General features: G+C 56.9%; 2 protein-coding genes and 1 pseudogene across 2 annotated transcripts; all 3 read left to right on the top strand.

The window, feature by feature from the left end:
* The first annotated feature begins 2,753 nt into the window (after window positions 1-2,753).
* On the top strand, window positions 2,754-6,857 carry LOC135278369 (zinc finger protein 239-like; annotated as a pseudogene).
* An 8,260-nt stretch (window positions 6,858-15,117) lies between these two features.
* LOC135278302 (uncharacterized) lies at window positions 15,118-17,172 on the top strand. The gene is made up of 6 exons (XM_064384858.1): window positions 15,118-15,180; window positions 15,567-15,665; window positions 15,775-15,924; window positions 16,108-16,256; window positions 16,579-16,726; window positions 17,068-17,172. Exons 1-6 carry the CDS (start codon window positions 15,118-15,120, stop codon window positions 17,170-17,172), a joined length of 714 nt encoding a protein of 237 aa, XP_064240928.1.
* A 131-nt stretch (window positions 17,173-17,303) lies between these two features.
* Window positions 17,304-18,245, top strand: LOC135278303 (maestro heat-like repeat-containing protein family member 7). Its single transcript, XM_064384859.1, has 4 exons — window positions 17,304-17,385; window positions 17,662-17,776; window positions 17,949-18,086; window positions 18,210-18,245. The coding sequence occupies exons 1-4, from the start codon at window positions 17,312-17,314 to the stop codon at window positions 18,243-18,245; spliced, it is 363 nt and encodes a 120-aa protein (XP_064240929.1). The 5' UTR covers window positions 17,304-17,311.
* Window positions 18,246-21,848: the final 3,603 nt, after the last annotated feature.

Consider the following 21,848-nt stretch of genomic DNA (forward strand, 5'->3'; position numbering starts at 1 on the left):
GGTCTGAGAAAGTGTCCCCAGGTTTCAGCCAGAGAACAACACTGGAGGCAGTGATGACAGGTGGGGAGAAGGAAGGGAAAGATGTCTCTGATGCTGAGCAAACCTGCGCTTCTGTCCCTGCAGGCTGTCGTCATCCCCTGGCTGCCCCACCTGGCTGGCCCCTTCCTTTGCTGACAGCTCTGCCTCCTGCCTGCCTCTGCCTGCCCACACAAAGCCTTGGACTGCTCCAGGCGCCTTCTGGGGGATGTGTTGCACCACAGCCCTGCCCTGGCAGGGAAACTCCTTTCTCCCGCTGTCCAGTCTGGGCCTCCCCAGCTGCCCTTAGCACAATTATTTCTTCTTCAGGCTCATTCCCACTATGAAGAGAAGCTCCAGCCTCTATGAAACCACCCTTTACTCCCTCCCAGTCTACTCCTGTTCTGTCCTCAGTCTCCACACCAGTGAGCCCAGAGCTGCAGCCTCCTCCCGCTGGTTATGTTATGAGGCCTCCAAACCCCATCTTGGGAGATTTTTGGGTCCTCTCCAAGGTCTGTGAAAATAGAAGAACAGTGGTCAAAATTATTTTCTCCCAAATCTTGCAGTGAGAGAAAAAGGGTCAATGTCTTTAAACTGAATGAGGGTGGATTTACATTTGTTAGAAGGAGGAAACATTTTACAATTATGAGAGCGGCACAAAACTGCAACTGTTTTCCCAGAAAAGTAGATTCCCAACCCCAGGACTTCTCCAAGAGCAGGACCTTTGTGCAGCCTGACCCAGTGAAACCCTCTCATCCCCAAGGACAGAATTGCTGTTGTGTGAGTTCTCTGATGTGCTGGGTGCCCTCACTACGCTTCTGGCCAGAATGTCTGCTGAGGGCAGCCAGGCTGCTGCAGGGGCAGTGAGCTCACAGCCATCACCATGGCAGCCCTGTCCCCTGCGCCTGGCTCTCTCCTTTCCTCTGCCCCTGCCTTGTCTCTGCTGGCATGAAGAGTTTTGTCATTCATATCTTGTCCCCAAGGTGCTGGGGCCAATGGCTTCCCAGGCAGACTCCTGGAGCAGAAGTGGCTTTTCAGAGCCCAGGCAGAAATGAGCCCTGAGGCAGCAGCTCTGCAGTGCTGGCCACCAGGCCGGGCTGCCAAGGGAGGCTTCTGGCCATGCCCTGCAAGCAGCTGCTGCTGCCAAGGTGCCTTTGCTGCCTCAGGCTCTGCCTGGCACAGCTCCCAGCATGGCACTCTACCCTTGTGCCAGAGCCCTTCCCTGTGCTGGGGCTGGCCTGGGGCTTTTCCTGCAGTGAGACCTGCCCTGTTGATGGCACAGGAAAGGCAGTTCCTGCTGGAGCAGGAGGCTCTGCCTGCAATGGGCTCCAACAACTCCAGCAAGGCATTGTTGACTTCAAAATTGCTTCCTAGAACAGAATATTCTAATAATTGTTATAATTCCAGTACTGTGGTTAAGATCTTTCTGACTAATCATGATCACAATCCATCAGGGCTGTATTTATATAAATTTCTCTGGTACTCCATCATTAATCGTGTGGGACAAATTGCATTAAGGTTCAATTCCACCTCTCCAATCTTTTATACATAAACCTTTGACAAAGTCTGGGCTGGGATTGGATGCAGCCTCTCCCAGTCTCCTCTCTTAGAAGGAATTTTACAAGTCTAGGGGTCCTGCAGGGGTTTGAGGTTCCATGGTGGCTGTTGGAAGTAATTTCTCCACCTCATGTCTCAACAGGAGTTTCTGTAATAAAGAAATAAAGCTTTTGCCTGAAGCTCCCACTGTGCTCATGACAGGAACCGCTGTGAGTGTCTGGGACATCCCGGCTCTGTGGCAGCCTGGGGACTCCTGGGATGTCACCATGGAATGGCTGTGTCTGCCTCTGACCACAGGGCTCTTTACCATCCCCAGAAACCCCTGGGAGGTGTCCATGGAGCCCCTGTCTCTGCCTGTGACATTCTAGCTCTTAAACAGCCTGGAGACTCTTGGAATGTCCCCATGGAACCCCTCTGTGGGCCTGTGACAAATCTGATCCTTAGCAGGCAACCATCCCCAGCCCCCTGTTGCTATGGTCAGTTTCCATGGCAACCATCCCCAGCCCCCTGTTGCTATGGTCAGTTTCCATGGCAACCATCTCCAGCCCCCTGTTGCTATGGTCAGTTTCCATGGCAACCATCCCCAGCCCCCTGTTGCTATGGTCAGTTTCCATGGCAACCAGCCCCCGCCCCCTGTTGCTATGGTCAGTTTCCATGGCAACCATCCCCAGCCCCCTGTTGCTATGGTCAGTTTCCATGGCAACCATCCCCAGCCCCCTGTTGCCATGCTCAGTCCCTCGGCAGCTCCATGCAGACCCCAGTGGTTGCCATGGACACCAGCTCAGGCCTGCAGCCAGAGCCCGTTGCCATGGCAACCATTGGCAGTCCCATCCCCAGGGTCATGGGATCCCAGATCCACAGAATTGGCTGAGCTGGGAGGGACCCATCAGGATCCTGGAGTCCAACTGCTGGCCCTGCACAGGACACCCCAACAATGCCAGCCTGGGCCTGGCAGCGCTGTCCAAATGCTGCTGGAGCTCAGAGAGCCCTGAAGCTGGGAGCCTTCCCTGGGGAGCCTGGGCAGTGCCCCAGCAGCCTCTGGGGAAAAAACTTTTCCTGAGATCCAGCCTGAGCCTGCCCCGACTCAGCTGCAGCCGTTCCCTCCAGTCCTGTCCCTGGGCACCAGAGGGAAGAGGTTCCCACAGCCCCAGCCAGGGACCCACTCCCAAGGCTGTTGCCATGGCCAACAGGGCTGGGACCAGCTGGGATGCTCGGTTTCCATGGACCAGGGTTTAGGAATGGGATTCTCCCCCACTCCCAAGGATGTTGCCATGTCCACCAGGGTTGGGACCAGCTGGGATGCTCGGTCTCCACAGGCTGAGGTTTAGGAATGGGATTCATTCACCCCAATGTGAGGAACGCAAGGCTGCTAGAAGTCCCACAGGAAGCCCAGCTCAAGTAGCTAGATTCCTAAATTAGTCCTGAATTCACAGGCTTGGAGACTTTGCCACATGTGAAAATCATAAGTGTCTTCGTCCCTGTCACCTTTGTCACAGCTATACAGAGTTTTTCCTTCCTTTTAATAATCTTGGGCCAAATTTCCATCTTTTTTTTTTTTTTTTTTTTTGGAACCTGCCAGCAGCTGAGCTGGAGCTGTGCAGGAACCGATGAAACTTGGAATTGGCACAGAATTGCTTCCATTGTTGGTTTATTAATGTTTGGGATTTGTTTACATTTCCATCACAAGTGACTTGTGGCAAGAGCAAATGTTCCTCAAGGCATTTAACATGGTGTTAAGTTTGATTTCTGCCAAGTTTATTTTGTCCAGTGCCCAGGGGATGCTTGAGGGATGCTTGGGAGGGGCTTGGGGGGATTCTGTCCCTGTCCCTGTCACCTCAGGCCATTCCTGAGGTGGTGTCCATCATTCTCACCCCAGGGAATGCCTGGGGGTCTCCCTCTCTCTCACCCCCATGCCAGGGGTATGCTCGGGGCAGTCTCTGTCCCTCTCAGCCCAGGGGATCCTCGGGGGTCTCTGTCCCCTTGCCCTGCTGGTTGCTCGGTGGTCTCTCCATCCCTCTGGCCTCAGGGAATGCCTGTGCAGGGCTGGGGACCAGGGGCTCTGTGTCCCTCTCACTGCTGAGGGTGCTTGGGGCTGGGGGGCTCTCCGACCTTCCCATCCCTGTGGAGGCTGGGGGGGTCTCTGTCCCTCTCAGCCCTGGTGTGACCCCACCCAAACATCATCGGGGTCAGAGGGACAGAGACACCCCAAACCCCCAGAAGGGCTGGACCTGGGATCATGCTCCTACCCACATTTGTCTGTTTAGCCCAGAAATGAGTTCTGCACATTTAAGGCTGGTTCTGAGAGCGAAGGGAGGGAGGAAGAAGTGAGCAGTTTGTTTTACAAACTGCACTCACTCCTCCACATTCCAGCTCCTGGAGGGACAGATGGTGGGACAGGGCTCTCCTTGGCTTTTAGGGGTTTTTTAGCTCTCTGAGGCAGAGAAGTTCCCTGGACTGTGATTTTTCTTTTTCTTTGGAGCTGTTTTAACCTGCTCTGGACTGAACACCCAGAAGGGCACTGGCAGCTCACACCTGTGGCCCATTGGGCTGAGTCTGGGCTGTGGCTTTTCCAGTGATGGAGGAACTGATAAGAGACAGATAAGAGACTGATAAGAGAATGAGTGTGCTGAGCTACAGCCCAGGGAGGGACTTGCTGAGTTTGTCATCTCTTTTGAAGTGGCAAGAGGTTTTGTTGTTTAATATTGGTCATTTGCTCTGCTCGTGAATCTCTTGCCTGTTAAATAACCAGGTGTTTTCTACTTTTCTCCAAGGAAATATTTTCCCAAACTGGTTGGTGGAGGGGCCGCTTGAATTTGCTTTCTAGTGGAATCCCCTTGTCGAGGTTTTCTCCCAAATTTGCCCTAAACCAGGACAGGACAGTGGGGAGAGGAGAGAGCCCCAAGTAACTGGATTGGGTGGAGGCTGGAGATGGGGACCCTGGGACCCCAAAGTGTGACATTGTCCCCTGTGTGTGTGGCCTTCTCAGGGAGAGGGTTTTACACCTGAGCCAGTTTGGGTAGGGGGGGTGGTGTTCACCCCCCGAGCAAGGATTACCCCACTGTTTCAGGTTGCAGTGCAAGATGTAACCAAATGCATGTTTTCCATCACCACCTTTAGAAACTGTTATAAACAGGCGGGGCAGTGTTCTTTATCTCTTCCATGACTCAGCCCTGATAACATCCCCAGGGGCTATCTTAGGTTAATGGGCCATTGAGTGTCCCTGCAGGACTGGTAAAATGACATCATCCCATTGTGGGATGCTCCACCCAGGGGGAGGAGCCACACATTCCTACCTGGATATAAGCTGAGACTTGCAGCACCAGGAGCACCTTGGCTACTGGATTCCCAGAGGACAAGAGCTCCATCACCACCACTGGACCTTAAGAGGAAGACCAGACCCTTCTACAGGATCACCGCTTCGACAGAATCACGTTCATCACTGCAACAGGACTGAGGCCACCATCTAATGGGACTGCTACCAGCACCCTGACCAACAGGGTGCCAGGTTATATCCTGACTGTCAGTTTAAGGCAGTGTTTCTGTATCATTGCCTTAATCTTAATTTTCTTCTTAAATTGTAATTCTGTCTTAGACTGTACCCCTGGTTTACCCTCAAACCTGTACATAACTCAATGCACTCATCTCTTGTTTTCCTCCCAAAACAGAATTTCCCATCTCAAAACCACTGCCAGATGGAGGAGAAGGCTGCGAGGAAGAGGAAGATGTCCCGGGACCATCAGGTAGGTGAGGAGGAAGTCACAGCCCCTTTCCCTCTCTCTCCTGCTCCATCTCCCTGCAGAGCACAGCCCAAGGCTGCAGGACAACCCTGCTCCCAACGCCGTCATGCCAGGGATGCACGGGGAGAATCTCCTTCCCCTTCCCTCTGGCATGGTGGGAAATCCCATCCTCTCCTTGCCCTGCCTTCCTCAGACAAGGAGATGAGGATGGAGACCAGCGAGGACAAATCTCCACAGCAGAACCTTGTGGAAGAGGCCGTTTTGAGTGGCTCCATGGCACAGGAATCCAATGGGGAAGAAAATTCCCTGAGATCCTGCAGGAGGAGGTGCTCCAAACCCAGCCCAGGGTGCTCTGAGGAGGAAAGACCCAGCCTGTTGCAGGAAGGTGGACAGAGCTTCAGCCAGAGCTCAGAGCTGATGGTCCATGAGCAGCTTCATGATGGGGAGAAGCCCTACAAGTGCTTGGAGTGTGGGAAGAGCTTCAGGCAGAGCTGCCACCTGATCTGCCACCAGAGGATCCACACCGGGGAATGGCCCTACGAGTGTGGGGAGTGTGGGAAGGGCTTCAGCTACAGATCCACCCTTGTGACCCACCAACGCATCCACACCGGGGACAGGCCCTATGAATGCCTTGAGTGTCAGCAGAGATTTCAGACCCGCTCCACTCTCCTCAGGCACCAGAGGATTCACAGCGAGGAGAGGCCCTTCCTCTGCCCCGACTGCGGGAAGGGCTTCAAGCAAAACTCCCACCTTGTCACCCACCAGCGCATCCACACTGATGAGACCCTTCCTCTGCCCCGACTGCGGGAAGGGCTTCAAGCGCAATTCCCAACTCGTCAGCCACCAGCGCATCCACACTGGGGAGAGGCCCTAGGAGTGCCACACCTGTCAGAAGAGGTTTCACAGCAGCTGCAATCTCCTCCTGCATGAGCGGATTCACAGCGAGGAGAGGCCCTTCCGCTGCCCCGACTGCGGGCAGGGCTTCAAGCACAACTCCACTCTCGTCACCCACCGGCGCATCCACACTGGGGAGAGGCCCTACCAGTGTCCCCAGTGTGGGAAGAGCTTCACCAGCAGCTCTAACTTGACCCAACACCAATGGAGTCACTGGTAAGGGAAGCCCTGCAAATGCCCCTGCTGCAGGAAGAGCTTCATGAACTGCTCCAGCTTCATCCCCCACTGGATGACCCATGCTGGTCAGAGCCCTGGTGATCCATGTTTCCTGTGATCCATGCTGGGAGGACACCTGTCCCTTTTCCTGCCCCTGCCAATGACATGATGTGGAATCGAATAACATGAGGTTGTGTCCATGGCCGTGACATTCCATTCACTCCCACCTCTGGTCATTGCCAGGGGCAGGAAAGGGAGTCTCTCTCTCCCCTCGAGGAGAAGGGTGTCCTTCCCAGGCAGGAGGAAATTGTGGCCGGGAAGAGACAGTCAGCTGAGTTGTAGTTTTCCATTTTTCTTATCCCTTTTGTTATCAATATTGTTGCTGTTCCTGTTTGTTCCTGATCTTGTTGCTGTTCCCAATAAATTCTTCCTATCCTAGCCCAGGATCTTTGCCTTTTGTGCTTTCCATGGGAGGCAGGAGGGCAGCAATCGGCAGCGCGGTTTTAGGGGGAGCAGGAAATTGGGGAATCCCATTCCTGAACCCCGCCCTGTGGAAACCAAGCATCCCAGCTGGTCCCAGCCCTGGTGGCCATGCTAAGGATCAGATTAGTCACAGGCCCACAGAGGGGTTCCATGGGGACTTTCCAAGAGTCTCCAGGCTGTTCAAGAGCTGGAATGTCACAGGCAGAGATGGGGGCTCCATGGACACCTCCCAGGGCTTTCTGGGGATGGTAAAGATCTTCTGTGGTCAGAGACAGTCACAGCCATTCCACGGTGACCTCCCAGGGCACCTTGGGCTGCAAAGGCACCCATCTGTCACAGGCACTCACGGGGGCTCCACGGTGACATCCCAGTGGTCCTCAGGCTGCCAACGAGCCGGGATGTCCCAGACACTCACAGGGGTTCCTGTCATGGGCAAAGTGGGAGCTTCAGGCAAAAGCTTTATTTCTTTATTGGGGAAACTCCTGCTGAGTCATGAGGTGGAGAAATGACACCCAACACCCACCATGGATCCTCAAACCCCTGCAGGGCCTCTACTTCTAAAATTCCTTCTGAAAAAGGAAACTGGGAGCGGCTGGATGGAATCCCAGCCTCAGAATTTTTCAAAGGTGTAAAAGATTGGACAGGTAGAATTGAACCTTAATTCAATTTGTCCCACAGGATTAACAATGGAATACCAGATATATTTATATAAATATGGATCTGAATGATTCTGATCATGATTAGATAACACGGCTTATTTACACCACAGAGTAAATTTAAAAAAAAACAAACTAGTTATTTACTCCACAATATGGGAACTATAACAGTTATTCAAATATTCTGCTTCAGGAAGCAATTTTGAAGTCAACAATGCCTTGCTGGAGTTGTTGGAGCCCATGGCAGGCAGACCCTCCTGCTCCAGCAGGAACTGCCTTTCCTGTGCCATCAACAGGGCAGGTCCCACTGCAGGAAAAGCTCCAGGCCAGCCCCAGCACAGGGGAGGGCTTGGGCACAAGGGCAGAGTGCCGTGCTGGGAGCTGTGCCAGGCAGAGCCTGAGGCACCAAAGGCACCTTGGCAGCAGCAGCTGCTTGCAGGGCATGGCCAGAAGCCTCCCTTGGCAGCCCGGCCTGGTGGCCAGCACTGCAGAGCTGCTGCCTCAGGGCTCATTTCTGCCTGGGCTCTGAAAAGCCACTTGTGCTCCAGGAGCCTGCCTGGGAAGCCATTGGTCCCAGCACCTTGGGCACAAGATATTAATGACAAAACTCTTCATGCCAGCAGAGACAAGGCAGGGACATAGGAAAGAGGAAAGGAGAGAGCCAGGCCCAGGGGACAGGGCTGCCATGGTGATGGCTGTGAGGTCCCTGCCCCTGCAGCAGCCTGGCTGCCCTCAGCAGACATTCTGGCCAGAAGCGTAGTGAGGGCACCCCAGCACAGCAGAGAACCCACACAACAGGAATTCTGTCCTTGGGGATGAGAGGGTCAGGTTGCACAAAGGTCCTGCTCTTGGATAATTCCTGGGATGAGGAATCCACTTCTCTAGAAAAACAATTGCAGTTTTGTGCCACTCTCATAATTGTGAAATATTTCCTCCTTCTAACAAATGTAAATCCACCCTCATTCATTTCAGAGATATTGAGCCTTGTTCTGTCACTGCAAGACTTGGGAGAAAATAATTTCTACCACTATTCTTCCATTTTCACAGACTTTGGAGAGAACCCAAAAATCTCCCAAGATGGGGTTTGAAGGCCTCATCACATAACCAGCGGGAAGAGGCTGCAGGCTCTGGGCTCAGGGGTGTGGAGATTGAGGACAGAACAGGAGTAGACTGGGAGGGAGTAAAGGGTGGCTTCACAGAGCCTGGAGCTTCTCTTCATAGTGGGAATGAGCCTGAAGAAGAAATAATTGTGCTAAGGGCAGCTGGGGAGGCCCAGACTGGACAGCAGGAGAAAGGAGTTTCCCTGCCAGGGCAGGGCTGTGGTGCAACACATCCCCCAGAAGGCGTCTGGAGCAGCCCAAGGCTTTGTGTGGGCAGGCAGAGGCAGGCAGGAGGCAGAGCTGTCAGCAAAGGAAGGGGCCAGCCAGGTGGGGCAGCCAGGGGATGACAACAGCCTGCAGGGACAGAAGCGCAGCTTTGCTCAGCATCAGAGACATCTTTACCTCGCTTGTCCCCACCTGTCATCACTGCCTCCAGTGTTGTTCTCTGGCTGCAACCTGGGGACACTTTCTCAGTCCTGTCCCTCAGAAGGATTGGTTTAAAGTATGAGAAACTTCTGTGTTTCACTCTCTTTTTGAGTCCCTGAGAAGTTCTCTGAGCACACTCTGAGGGACTGAGTCTGATGCAAAGAGCACCAAAGCCCCAGAGGGTCATTAAAGTCCTGGTGCTGTGTCTGTGCTGCTGAGCTGGGCTGGGCTCCTGGCCCAGAGGCAGCTCCTGGCAAGGGCAGCGCTGCAGAGAGACAGCTCTGGCCAGGAGCAGCTCCTGTGCACAGCCCAGCAGGGCTGGGGCACTGCCAGGGCAGCTCAGGGACACCAGCAGGGCACAGACAGAGCTGACAGGGGCTCAGCACTGGCAGGGGCTGGGGGATGTCCCAGAGGGGGCTGTGTCACAGCGGCACCTCTGTGGCTGTGTCCTAGAGGCACAGAGCAGCTGTGATGTCAGCAAGGGGCTGTGTGACAGCACAGAGTGGGCTGTGTGAGGTCACAGGTTGGGCTGTGACATCACAGAGTTTGTTGTGAGAGGTCACTGAGTAACTACAGCATCATAGAGGGGATTCTGTGACATCACACAGCAGGCTGTTACTTCATGATATGGCTGTGTGACATCATAGATCAAGCTGTGAGGTCAAAGTTTGTGCTGTGACATTAGACAGTGGCAGTATCACATCATAGAGAGGCTTTTGTGACATCACTGAGGGGGTTGTGACATCACAGAGCTGGCTGTGATGTCATAGAATAGGGTGTGAGGCCATGGAGCAAACTCTGCCAACATGGAAAGTGGCTTTGTGACATCAGAGAGTGGGTTGTGACATCGCCGTGTGACTGTGTAACATCACAGAGCAGGCTGTGACATCACAGAGTAGGTGTGTTTCATCTCAGAGTTGCCTTCGACATCGAGGAGTAGGCTCTGTGACATAAATGGCTGGACATCATAGAACGGATTATGCCATCACAGGGTATCTCTCTGACATCACAGAGGGGCTGTGACATCACAGGTCAGTTTGTGACATCATTGAATGGCTGTATGACATCCCAGGATAGGTTGTGTGATATCACAGAAGAATCTGTGACACCATCCTGTGGGCTGTGACATCACAGTGGGCTCTGTGACATCACAGGGAGCTGTGAGACATCACAGGGGGCTGTGTGACATCACACATCAGCCGTGTGACATCACAGATCAGCTGTGTGACATCACAGGAGCTGTGTGAGGTCACTGGGGAGGTCACTCTGCCCCAGCCCCCCCATCACAGTTCCCCCAGAGCAGTCCAACGCTGCTCGTGCACAGTGGGGTCCCCTGTCCCCCGGGTACCCCCGCCCCCCATGCTGCAGCCTCCCCCAGAGGATGTTCCACAAGATTGACCCCAGAGCCTGACACGGGGACAGGGGGTCGGGGCCCTGGTGGGGGGACAGGGGGACAGGGACCCCCCAGCAGCGTCCTCGTGTCCCCCAGGGCCAGAGCCTGGGCCAGGGCTCTTTCACCCTCTTATGCACGAGCGCTTGAGAGCGCGCAAAAAATCCCCAGCAAGGGATCAGCAAAAGACAGATTTAATATTAAGGGATAGCAGCCCAAAGTTCCTTGGCAAGAGTCACTCTGTTCCTGAATGGGCAATTCAGGCACACAAAGGAAACAAAGAAACAACAAAGCCAAAACAAATCCAGCCAATCAAACCAGAAATGAAACAAGAACTCTCCCTGTGTGTGTGAGTGTGCCAAAAGGGCAGTGAAGGCAAGGATAAAAGGAATATGGCCTAAAAGCTTAACACAGCTCAAACCTAACAGGACTAAACCTTGACTTCTACCTTGAACTTCACAATTTAGCAAAAGAACAAAGATAATAGTATTTCACCTAACTTGCAACCTATGCCATACCAATATAATAGAGAAATAACAGTATTTAACTCAGCTTATAACTTATATTAAACATAACAACATAGCAAAGGAGCAACTCTTAGCAGCATTTAACTTCACTTAGACCTTGTGCCTTAACCTCATTTACAGGTCTGACTGACTCAACTATCCAAGGCACTCCAACCCCTCCGAGAGCAGCATTTCTGCCACATCTCCCCAGCACAGGCACTCCTGTGTGCACACAGACACAAAGAGTCAGTGCAAGGCACCTGTGACAAATTCCCCTGAGGGCAGGAAATACTCCCTGTGGATGCTTTGGCATCTCCCCAGCGGGTGAAGGGTTGAGCCTGGAGGAGTGGGGGGATCGGCCCAGGCTCTGTCCTTGTTCAGGATCCCCGAGTGCAGCAAACGGGAGAGTTCCCGGCTGGGAGAGGCCCCACTCAGAGGGAGTCGCTGGCCCAGGAGAGCTCCAAGGGGCTCCTTTTGCAGCGCTGTTTGTAGGGCCCCAAGAGAGGGGCTTCAGTCACAGCAATGGTTCCTCCTGGCCGCACTTGGCATCAACAGCTTTCTTTGGCAGTGTGAGAACAGGGATGTTGTGCCACTGAGGGAACAAAACCAGTTCCCAGGGCTGCTCCTACAGCAACCAGGAGCTGGTTGGGCAGCAGCAGTGCCTCGGGCAGACAGTGTTTGTGCTGAGCTGCAGAGGAGCTGAGCCCAGGGGCTGTTGACCAAGGCCAAGGCCCAAGGAGCATTTCTCAGCTGGCAGGGCGGTCTGAGAGCGGCAGCAGCGCCCGGGCCAGGCGGGGCTCCACGGCGCCGGGCCCGGATGGCGCTGCCGGGGCAGCGGGCGGGGCTGGGGCCAAGCTGCGGCGGGCCGGGGAGGGAGCCCGGCCAGGCGGGGCTCACCCATGAACCTGATGGCCGCCTCTCGCAGGGACTCCTGTGGGCTATCCAGGAACCGCAGGGCCCATTGCATGCGCTCGCTCGCTTGTCTCCTGTCCTCTAGCAGCTGCAGAGAGCAGCAGCAGGGAAGGCTCGGCGCGGGCTCAGCCCCTGTGGCGGGCGCTCCCTGCACCCAGCCCCGGCCTCCCCTGCCCGCACAGCCCTGAGGCGCGGCCAGCAGCCGCTGGCGCCGGGCTCCGCAGGGGGCAGAGGGCCGGCTGCTGCCCGGGGAGCCGCGGGGCCGCCCCGCAGCCCCGCCGCGCCGGGGCTCCATGGGCACCCGGCTCGGGCCCACAGCAGCCTGGAGAAGAGCCCGCGCGGCCTCTGGCAATGGAGCGGCGTGTGGGGTGGAGGCTGGCACCCCTGCGTACAGCACTTTACATGGACTGACTCCAGACTTCAGACCTTACAGAACATGGTTTCACAGTGACATTCACACAATAACAGATCTCTAGAGCTTTGGGCAATCACACAGCAGGTTCTTGTTTCCATGTGGCAGGATGGTAGAAGTGCTGCCACCTCCTTCGAAGCATCTCCTTCAGAAACCACTTGGAGCAAGGCCACAAGAACAGCCATTCACAGTCCATGCACACATGCACGCCTCACATAGCTCAGCAGAGGAAAGACAGGAGGGGTCTTTGATGTATTCCAGTGAAGGTTTATTGCATCCACCATGCCAAAGGGATCAGGGACAAAGACCTGGCCATGGGGTCTGCACAAGGTTAAGTAGGGGCCAGTGGGACACGGGGGCAGCACCAAGGGCAGGGCAAAGGGCACTGGCCTACAGGGAAGACGGGGCTGGCCACCAGGGGTACCACAATCAGTGAGGAAACAGGGAAAGGAAAACCAGGAGTCTTTGGGACACGTAGGGAAAAGAACTGGGGTGGATCTTTGTGTTGCAAGGCTCCATGGGGAAGTTTTCTCTTTCAGCCTAGGTGGAGACTCTGGTATATTCTTGCAAGGCAAGGCCCTTGGGATTGCCCTGAAGGATTCAAAGGATTCCAAAGGTTTTATATAGGAAGGAATTAACAAAAAGCACAGTTTTCACATCCAAGGCAGAGAAATGATTAAGGGAAAATTAATTTCCAGCAAGGAACCTTATCTCAAGAATGTATGATGCAAGCTAACTGCCATGTGAATGAGTGAAAGCCTGGCTCCTTTTCAGCAGGAAATATTTCCCCATGTAAACAAATAGCACTGCTACTGTTAGTGCTGGATCCCCCAGGATGGTGTCATGCACAGCACACAGTACAGCTGGGTCATGAGATGCAGGGAGAAAAGAGCAGCAACCTCTCTGAATGTATCATAAGGATATAAAGCTAGCAGGGAGCATCCAAAGTGGGGAATGAAGATGATGAGGGGACAGGAGGGGAAGCTGTATGAGGAACAGCTGAGGTCAACTGGCTTGTTCAGCTTGGAGAGAAGGAGGAGGAGAGAGAGAGAGAGGAGGTCTCAGCATTGTGGAGGATTTTGTGAACAGCTGGCTAGCTGACAAAGGTCACACTGACATAATACCGTTAGTTAATGAAGAAGGAGATACGTACAGGAGCCAGCAGTCAGTGTCTAAATCAGGCTCAGGGCCCAGTATTCGGTGTCTGCACCTTCAGCGAGGGCAGGGGGCCAGCAGGGGCTGTTGTCTGGGTGCTGCCAATAAAGGGCAGGGGGCAGTCGCAGGGCTGGCAGCCAGCCCGGGCCCTGGCGGCTGCCCAGGCCACGGTGCCGTGACCGCGGCCCCCCTGTCACAGAGCTCTGAGCCCACAGAGCTGCTGCCACCATGGCGAGGGCTCCCGCGTCACCTCCAGCAGGGCTGCACAGTCGCTGCTGCCCCGGCAGCTTTTGGCCCCACAGAAACAGCACCAGAGCCTGCTCAGGAATGTGCTCAAGAACAGCAAGTCTACTTTCAGCACTTCCATTGGCTGCTCCTTTAGGGTGATCGCACCACACTCAGAGACACAGAACACCTTCTCCTTCTCCTTTGAGAATTATGTCTGTCCTCTGCACTTTCGCAGTGCTCCAGATATTAGCTGCTGGCCTCAGCTAGACATATAAACAATGCTGCATTAAACTTTAAACTCCCCTGGTTTTTTATGCAAGGATGCATGAAAAACACACAGAAAAGTCCAAGAAGACATGCGAGTGGCTCTGTAGAGTCTCTCTGTCCTGTGAAATTCAGTAGCTGTTGGTGCTTTTGTACTGCAGCTAATCCCAGCTATGGAAAAAATCATTCCAGGAAAGAGCAACATCATCTGACAGAGACCAAGTGTTGCAGCAGTGCTCCAGGTGCTGCTGCCAACAGCCCCTGCAGGGAGGAGCACAGCCCCCAGTGCACGTGGGCTTTGGCTCCCTGTGGCACAGAAGCCCCCCGGGGCACACGTCTCTGGGGCAGGAGAGGGGCAGCAGCGCTGCCAGGGCTCGGGGGGTGGCAGCTCTGCTTGGGCGGGGACTCTGCCACACCTGCTGATGGCAGCGCTGCCCGGGCCCCAGGGCTCAGAGCAGCATTGGTGCCCTGGCCCACACGTTCCCTCTGCCTATCACAGCCGCGGGTTTAGGATGGCCAGCAGCCGGGACGTGTCCCAAGGAGGCCGTGCCAGCTTCCCTGGAAGGCCCCGTGCCGTTGCCAGCGCGGCTGCCTCGGCAGCCCTGGCGGCTCCTTCTGCTGCCCTGAGCCTGCAGAGCAGGGCAGCGTTTGCTGATGGGCTGAGCCCTTCCTAAAGATCCTGTCGGGCTGCCTTAGACACTTGGGGCCAGGGATTCCTTCCAACCTGGGCCACTTTGGGTGGGCTGGGGGCGGCCCCAGGGCAGATGGCAGTGTGTGCAAGGGCCCTTTGTGACACGCTGCAGCACGGTCACCGTGGCATGGATATCCAAGGGCCTTTGTGACACGTGCAGACATAGGAGCTGGAAGTGATAAGAACACTCCAGAGTTCTCTGAGCACGCGATGGGACAGAGCGGTGCTGTGAGGAGCCCCCACACAGTGCACTCGTTCTTGTCTGACCCAGAGGTTTTCTGAGGCGTTGTTCCTGCAGCTGACCTTGAGGCCAGAGCACAGGACCTGGTGACCTGTGGCCTTCCGAGGCTTCTGTTCTGCAGGTGCCCTCGAGGGCAGAGCTTGGGACTTGGTGCCCTGGACCTTTTCCAAGGCCTCTGTCTTGCAACTAGCTCCAGTCACTGACATGGAGCAGAGACCCCCGAGAGTACCCAAGATGGCCTGTTTGGAGGAGGAGAAAGAAGGCTCTGGAGCTGCCACAGCAGAGCAGACAGAAGAGGTGGTGCCATTCCATCCACCACAGGAGGGTGAGTGGCAGAGTTGGGCCACAGTGCTGGAGCCTGCGGCCAGCCTGGCCCCATCCCATGGCATCCCATCCCAACCTATCCCATGGCTTCCCATCCCATGGCATCCCATGGCATCCCATGGCATCCCATGGCATCCCATGGCATCCCATCCCATCCCATCCCATCCCATCCCATCCCATCCCATCCCATCCCATCCCATCCCAGGCATCCATCCCTGGGGGCCATGCCCATTGACAGGACAGAAGAGGGCCCAGGCAGACACCCCGCAGTGGCCGTGCTCCATCCCCCTGGGGCATCCCGGGGCTGTCCCTGCCTGGGGAGCGCAGGGCTGGGCTGTGTTCTCCGGCCTCTCCCGCAGCCCCTCAGCTCTGGCTGCGCTCACTCTTTGTCAGATGCAGCCGTGGAGCGCACACAAGAGCAGCAATCCAGCCGTGGCCGCTTCCGCAGAACAGCGCAGGTACCTGCAGCCATGCCCACCTGGGCTGGGCCTGCTGTCCCTGCTCGGCCGAGCACCGTGTGTGGAGCACTCCATGGAACATCCCTGGCTTCTTGCCTTTCTCCTACAGCTCGTTTGCAAATTCATCAAGAGGATTCGGCAGGAAGAGACCATCACCAGGGGAGCTGCGTACAGACCATACTCGCCCATCTTCCAAAGCAAGACCAGTGCTGCCCTGCTGTATATGCTTGTAGAGGAAGATTGTTACCATCCAAAGCAAGTAAGCAGCCTGTGGCCAGGGTTTGATCCCCCAAGGAATTGCTTGGTCTCCGAAGCCACGCCTGCTGGTCCTTGTGAGCCTCTGAAGCCATCGCAGTGTGATGGGAAGGGAAGAACATCTCTGGGGAAGCTGGGGACATTGCTCCCTCTGGCAGCTTTCCAAGTCTCCCTGTGCCTTCTCCAGGTGCCCGCCATGGTGAGGTACATCCACCAGTGGCTCCTGGCCAATGATTCCGCTGAGCACAGGCTGGACAAGACCCTGCTGAATCTCACTGAAGCACTGACAAATGACGCAGTCATGACGCTCCTGCGTGTGGCCCCGTCCTGTGACAGGTAAGGGCCCAGCTGCCCAGAGAGCTCAGGGCTCCCCAGCCCATCACCCTGCACAGCCTGGCCCAGGTGTCTAAACAGCAGAGACTTCCAGGGCCCTCTGGCTGCTCCCTTTCCCAGCCCTGGCATGTCAGCCCCCGAGCCTGCTGCCGTGCTCCCTCCCTGCCCCTCAGGGCTCTGTCCACACAGGGCTGGGCTGCCTGAGTGCTGCTGGCGAGGGATGGTGGGCAGAGGCAAAGCCAGCAGTCAGCCTGGGCCCTTAGAGATGCCCAGGCCACAGTACTGTGTCTGAGACCCGCCCTGAGACAGAGCTCTAACCCTGCAGAGCTGCCATGGCCATGTGGAAGACCATCATGGGCTCAAGCAGGACTGCAAAGCCAGTGCAGCTGACACTCCTGGATGTGCTGGGGAACTGGCCAGTGTGCAGCACGTGCACCTCCGATGGGGACAAAACGGGTGTCTTTGCCCTGGCTGTGAGTTTCTGCAAGTGGCCTTTGCTGGCCCCAAGGCTGCCTCTCCAGCAGCTCTCCATCCTCCTTCCCCCACTGCATCTCCCTGCCTCAGGCACTGGCCTGAAACCTGGCCCAGGGGCAGCTTCAGGGCCACCAGGCCCCCTGCTCCCCCTGCGTCTCTCCGGGCCTCTCCCTGCCACGCTCGGGCCCTGCCACACGGACACCTCGGCACTGAGCGCTCTCTGTGGGGCTTTGTCCTTTGCAGGCAACTCTGGTGATGTGGAAGGTCCTCCAGGTGCCCTGTATCCCACGTATAATGAAGGTGTATTTCCCACACCTGTTTGTGCACCTGCTCTTCCAAGTGTTCTTCAGCACTCTGGATATGCCAGGAGAGGTGGATACCTTCTGGAAGGGATGCCAGGAAGAACACGGCCTTGCCACCAGCCCCAACAGGTGCTCCATCCTAGAGCTCCTTTTCCTGCCACGTGGCCTGGGAAGGAGCCAGTGCTCCCAGTGTGACCTGGGCTTTGCTCTGCACACAGGTTTGCAGTGCGGACCCTCAAGTCCCTGCTCTGCCTTCTCCGCTGTGAGGATGTGGTGGTGGCAATGGAACGCAAGGGTGCCTGGGACACGCTGCTCTGTGCTGACACCCACCACTATGCTGTGGGTCTGCTGGCCAGGTGAGACCCCCTTCTCCCCATTGCTCCAGCCACTTGTGCTCTGTGCCCAGGGTGCCCCACACAGTCCCTGTGGCTGTGGGCCAGAGGCCCTTGTCACTGAGGGATGGCCAAGCAGACTGGTAAAGCCTGGGAGAGGAGGGTGCCCCCAAGGAGCTTCCTCCCAAATGGCCCAGGTCCCCTTGCAGGCTGCTGGAGAAAGACCAGACCTGTGTGAGTGAGTCCTGGGAGAGGTTAACTCTCCTGACTCACAGTCATGTAGACTTTTTCTCCTGCCAGGGAGATGTCCTGTGTCTCCATACCCTCCTGTTCCCAGATCTTTCGCTACCTGCTCCGGCTGCTGAGCACACAGGAGCCACGCTGGGATCTGCCTGCCCTGGCGTTCCTTGTGGAGGTGAGCCTGAAGGCCAGCGCTGCCTGGCTGAGCTGCCTCCCAGCTCTCTGCCCTCTCGTAGCCGCAGCTGCCTGGGACGGTGCCCGTGCCCTGTGCTCCTGCCTGGGCCCAGCCCTGTGCGGTTCCGGGCTGCTGCTGGCCGGGTGCCCTGTCACTGCCCTGTGCCTTTCAGGTCCTCGAGTGCCTGGACTTGAGGGAATGCAGCGACAGTGTTCTGGAGATCATGACAAAGAACCTGCGGAGCAAGGACGGGGAGAGGCGTCACTTGGCACTCCGAGGCCTCGTGGTGCTGGGCAAGAATCCCTTGATGGTGAGAAGGGGGCAGTGGCTGAAGCCCTGCCGGCAGTGTGGGGCTGGAAAAGGCTGTCACTTGGGCTTGGCTGGGCTTTGGGCCCAGGGCAGCTGCTCCCAGCTCTCCTGCCTCCCGCTTCAGCTGCCCGAGTGCTTCGGGACGGGCTTTGGCCTCTAGGCCCTGCTGCAGCCGGGTGGCCTTTCACAAACTTGTGTTCCACACAGGCCGAAAAAATGTGGAGCCTGACTGAAAGTCTTGTGGAGCTCCTGGAGGAAAATGATAGTGACGTGATCAGGATGACCATTCTCCTACTCAGATATTTATTCCTGGATAATGGTACCCCAATACCCAGCTCCCTCGCCCTGCAGCTGGCTGAGGCGCTCCTGCCACTCTTTGACCGCGTAAGGCTCTGTGCCCACAGCCACGGCCACTGGCTGCTGCCCGGGCACTTGGTGCCCTGTGGAGATGCAGGCCTGTGCCCTGCTGGACCCGAAGCAGCTGATGCTGAGCTCTTTTGTTCTTGCTTTCATACAGGATGATAGCCAGGTGCAGCTGAGCTCCATGATGGTCTTTCAAGAGATGCTGGAGTTATTAACGGAAGATGGAAAACATGCCCTGAAGTCACCCGTGCACCACAGCCTGCTGCCACTCTACTTCCACTGCCATGATGAGAATCAGATTGTTGCTGAGGTGAGGACATATGGCTGGCTGCTGTCTCCCTGGCAGGGGGCTGGGCTGCCTCCTGTCCTGGCGCTTTGCAGGCTGCAGCCTCCCCCAGGCTGTGGCACTGGGATGCTCCTGTGGCCTGGGCTGTGGGGCCATCTCCACGTTTCTGCTGCTTTCCAGTGTTCTCGGGAAACGCTGCTTTGTGCAGCCAAGTTCCTGAAGAGGAGGGATATAAAAAAGCTGGTGAAGGAGGAAAAACTGTGGAAGTTCAGCAAGTGCCTGGTAAGGACGACCGAGAATCCCCAACCTCAGCCTGGAGAAGGCCCCTGAGCGTGGTGCTCAGTGTGCGGGGCTGGCAGCTGTGCCCCTGCCCGCTGCTGCACCCAGAGGCGGCGCGGGCTCTTCTCCAGGCTGCTGTGGGCCCGAGCCGGGTGCCCATGGAGCCCCGGCGCGGCGGGGCTGCGGGACGGCCCCGCGGCTCCCCGGGCAGCAGCCGGCCCTCTGCCCCCTGCGGAGCCCGGCGCCAGCGGCTGCTGGCCGCGCCTCAGGGCTGTGCGGGCAGGGGAGGCCGGGGCTGGGCGCAGGGAGCGCCCGCCACAGGGGCTGAGCCCGCGCCGAGCCTTCCCTGCTGCCGCTCTCTGCAGCTGGCAGAGGACACGAGCCGAGCGGCCGAGCAGCTGCGCCGGGCCCTGCGCTACCTGGAGAGCCCCCAGGAGCCCCTGCGAGAGGCGGCCATCAGGTTCATGGGTGAGCCCCGAGGCCGGGCTCCCTCCCCGGCCCGCCGCAGCTCGGCCCCAGCCCCGCCCGCTGCCCCGGCAGCGCCATCCGGGCCCGGCGCCGTGGAGCCCCGCCTGGCCCGGGCGCTGCTGCCGCCCTCTGGCAGCCGTGCCCTTGGGCGGCAGCGTGCGGCAAGGGCCCGGGCTGAGCCCTGCCGGGCCAGCAGGGCGTGTGGCCACAGCGCTGGCAGCGCCGCTGGCAGGGAGCTGTGCCGCTGCCGCCGTGACAGGCTCTGTGTTCACAGGGGTGGCCGGGCGGCACCTGAGGGGGCAGCCAGGAGAGCTCCAGCTCCTCACTGAGAGTGAGTGCGGGCAGCGGGCTGACAGCGGGGCTGGCAGGGAGAGCTGCAGTGCCTGGGCAGGGAGCTACTATCCCTGTCCTGGCTGCGGCAGGCTCGCTCCCTGTGTGGATGAGGGGTGGCATGGGCAGAGCACAGAGAGATTGCAGGGATGTGGGAGTGTGGATTCGTGGCCAGCTGATCCAGTTGACACCCCCTCTCTTGTGGCCATGGCCAGAGCTGGTTGGGATGGCCCTGGCAGGACGGTCTCCTAGGATTCCCACCGATCCAGGCTCTGACTGTGGCTCTGTTCCTCTCCGTTCCAGCCCTTCAAGCCCTGAGGAGAGATGACAGCCCTTCCCAGGCATACATGTTAGTTCAACAGATAGTCAGTGGGAGAGCTGCAGAACTGGCACAGAAGAACCAGAGTTTGTTGAAGACCTGCAAATGCCATGGAAGATGAGACTGCCTTGAGACCAGAAGAGACCAGCTGGAGCTCCAGGCACCGCTGATGATTGGCACAGCTGAGCCTGTGGGAAACTTGTGTGGCTTCAGCCCTCTCCCTGCTTATAGATAGCTCCCTCCCTCCAGCCCTCAGACTCTGCCCATCCCTTCTTTTTCCCTCCATTCTCCCTCCCTGTTCACAGCTCTTTCCCTCTAGTCCTCAGATCCTGCCCTTCCCCTTTTCCCCTCCCAGCTCAACCCTTTGCTTCGCCTTCCATTAATAAACAGTTTGGCTTCTTCACTTTGCCTGCATCCCTGTGGAGCTGCAGCAGAACAAATTCGGGGCCCTGGGACACACAGGCCCCTGCTGCCGTTCTCTGCCACGCCGTGTTTTGTGCACAGACCCAGAGGAACGAGGGCAGCTCAGGCTGGCACGGTCCCTGTGCTGAAGGTGCAGTTCCACAACCATGTGCAGGTACAGATCCTGCTGAGCACACGGAAGGCCAGCAGTGGCACAAGGAGCCCGTGTGTCAGGAGCCAAGTCGTGTCTAAGGCCCTGCCACATTTGATCCGCTGTTGAGCACGTCAGCAAGATAATGAAGAACAGACAGTGAAGGAAACCTTATGGTTGAACTGGTGGGAATGTGACCCTTGAGAGAAACAATGGATTGGTCAGTTGATGGGAAGTCAACCTGTGAAAGAGGAACAGCACACAGTGGAGCTGTGGTTGGCATGGAGGTGGTATCAGAAGCGATTGCGGCCTCATCTGATGCGCTGGCCAGGTGTGAGATGACGTCCTAAGTGGAAAAACTGCAGAGGAGGAGATGTCAGGCCTGGTTCTGGTGTGGAGGGATGAAAAGGACAAAATGCACGCCCTGTTGATGCAGGGGATGCCCTGAAGGTGGGTGGCCTGCCTGCCCCTCCCACTGGAGCACCATGCTGAGATCCCCTGAGAGGAGCCCAGTGCTCCTTGCTCCTCTCTGCTGACACGTGAGCCTTTGTCTGGGTTCGGGGTGGCCCTGGCTGTGTGAGGGCTGCTACGTGGACACGAGACAGCCGGCTGTCCCACTGGGTCCCAGCAGTGCCTGGCAGCTGTCCTGCATCCACGTCAGGATGCTGGCCAAGAGCGGTCCTGGAAGCTGAGGCACAGGTCAGGGCCCATGGTGTTCCCTCAGGATACAGCAGTCCCGAGGGGTCTCCCTAATTCAAAGAAATCTGCAGACAAATGCACTGTCCACCAAAAGCCCTTTTCTTGAGCTGACGGGAGGGCAGGGGTCTGCACCCCACCAAAATGCTTCTCTGCCATGTATAAATTTCAGTGGGTTGATGTAGGAATTGTGTGAAAAATACCATCCATCTTTACCCTGCCGAGGTGATTGCATAGGCAGGGGGTTAGAAATACATTCTGTCAGATTCCTGTACTTGAAGCTGATGTGCAGGCGCTGGCCAGAGCGGTCTCCATGCCCTAAAGCAGCACTTCTTCCTCATGGCTTCCCTGCACAGGGCTCATTGCCTACTTGCCCTTCCTTCTTCTGCTAGAATGTGTCTAAAGCTTTTTTCAAGTCCCTCTCCTGTCAAGTTAGCCCCGCCAGGTTTTTCTTATGCTAACTGCTGCG

This window comes from Passer domesticus, chromosome 11, assembly GCF_036417665.1.
Source record: "Passer domesticus isolate bPasDom1 chromosome 11, bPasDom1.hap1, whole genome shotgun sequence".
Taxonomy (NCBI): Eukaryota; Metazoa; Chordata; class Aves; order Passeriformes; family Passeridae; genus Passer; species Passer domesticus.

Excerpts from the sequence above, each read along its gene's own strand:
- LOC135278302 (XM_064384858.1), top strand. The coding sequence starts at position 15,118 with ATGGCCTGTTTGGAGGAGGAGAAAGAAGGCTCTGGAGCTGCCACAGCA. Across the intron at positions 15,181-15,566 it reads CAGCAGAGCAGACAGAAGAG|CCCCTCAGCTCTGGCTGCGC; the intron begins GTGGTGCCATTC and ends CCTCTCCCGCAG. Across the intron at positions 16,727-17,067 it reads CGGGTGTCTTTGCCCTGGCT|TGTTCTTCAGCACTCTGGAT; the intron begins GTGAGTTTCTGC and ends TGCTCTTCCAAG.
- LOC135278303 (XM_064384859.1), top strand. The coding sequence starts at position 17,312 with ATGGAACGCAAGGGTGCCTGGGACACGCTGCTCTGTGCTGACACCCAC. Across the intron at positions 17,386-17,661 it reads GCTGTGGGTCTGCTGGCCAG|GGAGATGTCCTGTGTCTCCA; the intron begins GTGAGACCCCCT and ends TTCTCCTGCCAG. Across the intron at positions 17,777-17,948 it reads CCCTGGCGTTCCTTGTGGAG|GTCCTCGAGTGCCTGGACTT; the intron begins GTGAGCCTGAAG and ends TGTGCCTTTCAG.